This window comes from Salmo salar, chromosome 12 (assembly GCF_965601325.2).
Source record: "Salmo salar chromosome 12, fSalSal1, whole genome shotgun sequence".
Lineage (NCBI taxonomy): Eukaryota > Metazoa > Chordata > Actinopteri > Salmoniformes > Salmonidae > Salmo > Salmo salar.
In genome coordinates this window covers 16,537,501-16,542,500 of record NC_138302.1, presented here as the reverse complement: position 1 = coordinate 16,542,500, position 5,000 = coordinate 16,537,501, and the positions used below count along the sequence as shown (strand labels likewise).

Genomic DNA, 5,000 nt, shown 5'->3' with positions numbered 1-5,000 from the left:
CTCCTCTATCTGTCTGTCCCTCTGTCCATCTATTTATTTACTCCTCTATCTGTCTATCTATTTATTTACTCCTCTATCTGTCTGTCCCTCTGTCCGTCTATTTATTTACTCCTCTATCTGTCTGTCTTTCTCTCTCTCTCCCCCTATATGTCTGTCTATCTCTCTCCCCCTATATGTCTATCTCTCTCTCCCCCTATATGTCTGTCTATCTCACTCCCCCTATATGTCTGTCTATCTCTCTCCCCCTATATGTCTATCTCTCTCTCCCCCTATATGTCTGTCTATCTCTCTCCCCTATATGTCTATCTCTCTCTCCCCTATATGTCTGTCTATCTCTATCTCTCTATCTCTCTCTCCCCCTATATGTCTGTCTATCTCTCTCCCCCTATATGTCTGTCTATCTCTCTCTCCCTATATGTCTGTCTATCTCTATCTCTCCCCCTATATGTCTATCTCTCTCTCCCCCTATATGTCTGTCTATCTCACTCCCCCTATATGTCTGTCTATCTCTCTCCCCCTATATGTCTGTCTATCTCTCTCCCCCTATATGTCTATCTCTCTCTCCCCTATATGTCTGTCTATCTCTATCTCTCCCCTATATGTCTGTCTATCTCTATCTCTCCCTCTATATGTCTATCTCTCTCTCCCCCTATATGTCTGTCTATCTCTCTCCCCCTATATGTCTGTCTATCTCTCTCTCCCTATATGTCTATCTCTCTCTCTCCCCCTGTATGTCTGTCTATCTCTCTCTCTCCCTATATGTCTATCTCTCTCTCTCCCCCTGTATGTCTGTCTATCTCTCTCTCCCCCTACAGTCCTCTCCCCCTGTATGTCTGTCTATCTCTCTCTCTCCCCCTACAGTCCTCTCACCCTGTATGTCTATCTCTCTCTCTCTCCCCCTACAGTCCTCTCCCCCTGTATGTCTATCTCTCTCTCTCCCCCTACAGTCCTCTCACCCTGTATGTCTGTCTATCTCTCTCTCTCCCCCTACAGTCCTCTCCCCCTGTATGTCTGTCTATCTCTCTCTCTCCCCCTGTATGTCTGTCTATCTCTCTCTCTCCCCCTACAGTCCTCTCCCCCTGTACCCATCAGTCAAGCAGACATCAATGTGGTCAGCCAGTGAGGCAGTAACCCTCAGTCAGGAGAGAGAGAGTGATTTCCCATGGTGTTGTCTATGAATAGCAACCACCTGTTAACTACTCCTCTCCTTTCCTCCCTCCTCCCATCTTCTCCTCTCCTTTCCATCTTCTCCTCTCCTTTCCTCCCATCTTCTCCTCTCCTTTCCTCCCTCCTCCCATCTTCTCCTCTCCTTTCCTCCCTCCTCCCATTTTCTCCTCTCTCTTTCCTCCCATCTTCTCCTCTCCTTTCCTCCCATCTTCTCCTCTTCTTTCCTCCGATCTTCTCCTCTCCTTTCCTCCCTCCTCCCATCTTCTCCTCTCCTTGCCTCCCATCTTCTCTTCTCCTTTCCTCCCTCCTCCCATCTTCTCCTCTCCTTTCCTCCCTCCTCCCATTTTCTCCTCTCTCTTTCCTCCCATCTTCTCCTCTCCTTTCCTCCCTCCTCCCATCTTCTCCACTCCTTTCCTCCCTCCTCCCATCTTCTCCTCTCCTTTCCTCTCTCCTCCCATCTTCTCCTCTCCTTTCCTCCCTCCTCCCATCTTCTCCTCTCCTTGCCTCCCATCTTCTCTTCTCCTTTCCTCCCTCCTCCCATCTTCTCCTCTCCTTTCCTCCCTCCTCCCATTTTCTCCTCTCTCTTTCCTCCCATCTTCTCCTCTCCTTTCCTCCCTCCTCCCATCTTCTCCACTCCTTTCCTCCCTCCTCCCATCTTCTCCTCTCCTTTCCTCTCTCCTCCCATCTTCTCCTCTCCTTTCCTCCCTCCTCCCATCTTCTCCACTCCTTTCCTCCCTCCTCCCATCTTCTCCTCTCTCTTTCCTCCCTCCTCCCATCTTCTCCTCTCCTTTCCTCCCATCTTCTCCTCTCCTTTCCTCCCTCCTCCCATCTTCTCCTCTCCTTTCCTCCCTCCTCCCATCTTCTCCTCTCTCTTTCCTCCCTCCTCCCATCTTCTCCTCTCCTTTCCTCCCATCTTCTCCTCTCCTTTCCTCCCTCCTCCCATCTTCTCCTCTCCTTTCCTCCCTCCTCCCATCTTCTCCTCTCCTTTCCTCCCTACTCCCATCTTCTCCTCTCTCTTTCCTCCCTCCTCCCATCTTCTCCTCTCCTTTCCTCCCATCTTCTCCTCTCCTTTCCTCCCTCCTCCCATCTTCTCCTCTCCTTTCCTCCCTCCTCCCATCTTCTCCTCTCCTTTCCTCCCTCCTCCCATCTTCTCCTCTCCTTTCCTCCCTACTCCCATCTTCTCCTCTCCTTTCCTCCCTCCCATCTTCTCCTCTCCTTTCCTCCCTCCTCCCATCTTCTCCTCTCCTTTCCTCCCTCCTCCCATCTTCTCCTCTCCTTTCCTCCCTACTCCCATCTTCTCCTCTCTCTTTCCTCCCATCTTCTCCTCTCCTTTCCTCCCATCTTCTCCTCTCCTTTCCTCCCTCCTCCCATCTTCTCCTCTCCTTTCCTCCCTCCTCCCATCTTCTCCTCTCCTTTCCTCCCTCCTCCCATCTTCTCCTCTCCTTTCCTCCCTACTCCCATCTTCTCCTCTCCTTTCCTCCCTCCTCCCATCTTCTCCTCTCCTTTCCTCCCTCCCATCTTCTCCTCTCCTTTCCTCCCTCCTCCCATCTTCTCCTCTCCTTTCCTCCCTACTCCCATCTTCTCCTCTCCTTTCCTCCCTCCTCCCATCTTCTCCTCTCCTTTCCTCCCTCCTCCCATCTTCTCCTCTCTCTTTCCTCCCTCCTCCCATCTTCTCCTCTTCTCCTCCCCCTTCTCCTCCTCTTCTCCTTTCTCTCCCCCTTTCTCTCCCCCTCTTCTCCTCTCCTCATCACAGAATTGTTTAATATATATAGTGTTTTGTGTTATTTGCTCTGTTTGTCCCTCTCCTCCCCCAGTATGAGCAGACCCGTCAGTCACCGATAGTATCCAGGGCGGAGCACGGTTACCGGGTCATCGTGCGTAGTGACATCACCAGAGCTCTCACGGCCCTCGACCTGACTACAGTTAACGACATCCAGCAGACCTCTGCTGCCCTGGCACAATGCACGGTGAGGAGGGGAAAGAGAGGAGAAAGAAAGGTGAGAGGGAGGGTAGAGGGGCAGGGAGGGAGGGAGGGAGGGGCAGGGAGGGAGGGGCAGGGTGAGAGGGAGGGTAGAGGGGCAGGGAGGGTAGGGGGACAGGGAGGGAGGGAGGGTAGAGGGGCAGGGAGGGTAGAGGGGCAGGGAGGGAGGGTAGAGGGGGAGGGAGGGTAGAGGGGTAGGGAGGGTAGAGGGGCAGGGAGGGTAGAGAGGGAGGGAGGGGCAGGGAGGGTAGAGGGTAGAGGGGCAGGGAGGGAGGGAGGGGCAGAGTGAGAGGGAGGGTAGAGGGGCAGGGAGGGTAGAGGGGCAGGGAGGGAGGGAGGGAGGGAGGGTAGAGGGGCAGGGAGGGAGGGAGGGTAGAGGGGCAGGGAGGGTAGAGGGGCAGGGAGGGAGGGAGGGAGGGAGGGTAGAGGGGCAGGGAGGGAGGGAGGGGCAGGGTGAGAGGGAGGGTAGAGGGGCAGGGAGGGAGGGAGGGAGGGAGGGGCAGGGTGAGAGGAAGGGTAGAGAGGCAGGGAGGGTAGAGGGGCAGGGAGGGAGGGAGGGGCAGGGTGAGAGGGAGGGTAGAGGGGCAGGGCGGGAGGGAGGGAGGGAGGGTAGAGGGGCAGGGAGGGAGGGAGGAGCAGGGTTAGAGGGAGGGTAGAGGGGCAGGGAGGGAGGGAGGGAGGGAGGGAGGGAGGGAGGGAGGGAGGGAGGGAGGGGCAGGGTGAGAGGAAGGGTGAGGGAGGGAGGGAGGGAGGGGCAGGGTGAGAGGAAGGGTAGAGAGGCAGGGAGGGTAGAGGGGCAGGGAGGGAGGGAGGGGCAGGGTGAGAGGGAGGGTAGAGGGGCAGGGAGGGTAGAGGGGCAGGGCGAGAGGGAGGGTAGAGGGGCAGGGAGGGTAGAGGGGCAGGGTGAGAGGAAGGGTAGAGAGGCAGGGAGGGTAGAGGGGCAGGGAGGGTAGGGGGACAGGGAGGGAGGGAGGGTAGAGGGGCAGGGAGGGTAGAGGGGCAGGGAGGGAGGGTAGAGGGGTAGGGAGGGTAGAGGGGCAGGGAGGGTAGAGAGGGAGGGAGGGGCAGGGAGGGTAGAGGGTAGAGGGGCAGGGAGGGAGGGAGGGGCAGGGTGAGAGGGAGGGTAGAGGGGCAGGGAGGGTAGAGGGGCAGGGAGGGAGGGAGGGAGGGAGGGGCAGGGTGAGAGGAAGGGTAGAGAGGCAGGGAGGGTAGAGGGGCAGGGAGGGAGGGAGGGGCAGGGTGAGAGGGAGGGTAGAGGGGCAGGGCGGGAGGGAGGGAGGGAGGGTAGAGGGGCAGGGAGGGAGGGAGGAGCAGGGTTAGAGGGAGGGTAGAGGGGCAGGGAGGGAGGGAGGGAGGGAGGGAGGGGCAGGGTGAGAGGGAGGGTAGAGGGGCAGGGAGGGTAGAGGGGCAGGGAGGGAGGGAGGGAGGGTAGACGGGCAGGGAGGGAGGGAGGGAGGGAGATGGAGTTTTGGGAGTTTTTCCCCCGTCTCACCGACATAAAGTTATTGAGTATTGGAAAGTTTGTGTTCTAGGAAACTAAAGTATTGACGTGTGTGTGTGTGTGTGTGTGTGTGTCTGTGTGTGTGTGTGTGTGTGTGTGTGTGTGTGTGTGTGTGTGTGTGTGGTGTGTGTGTGTGTGTGTGTGTGTGTGTGTGTGTCAGGCGGTGAGTGGTGAGTTTATCTGTGAGGAATGTCAGAACAGCACGTTGAACAAGCTGGAGTCTATGTTGGATATACTGCAGACTGACAGCAAGCAGGGAACAGTCACACCTACTGAGATAGCAGACAACATCCTCAACATCATGGGTGAGCACACGCACACACACACACACACACACACACACACACACAC

The 5,000-nt window shown here is 56.7% G+C and overlaps 1 protein-coding gene across 1 annotated transcript in view; it reads left to right on the top strand.

Annotated features, from left to right (window-relative positions):
* LOC106591398 (polycystin-1) overlaps positions 1–5,000 on the top strand; it is a 187,302-nt gene that overhangs the window by 102,709 nt on the left and 79,593 nt on the right. The window contains exons 30-31 of the mRNA XM_082958430.1: positions 2,982–3,134; positions 4,810–4,954. Coding sequence (XP_082814556.1) covers positions 2,982–3,134; positions 4,810–4,954 — 298 coding nt within the window. The remainder of the gene's footprint in view (positions 1–2,981; positions 3,135–4,809; positions 4,955–5,000) is intronic.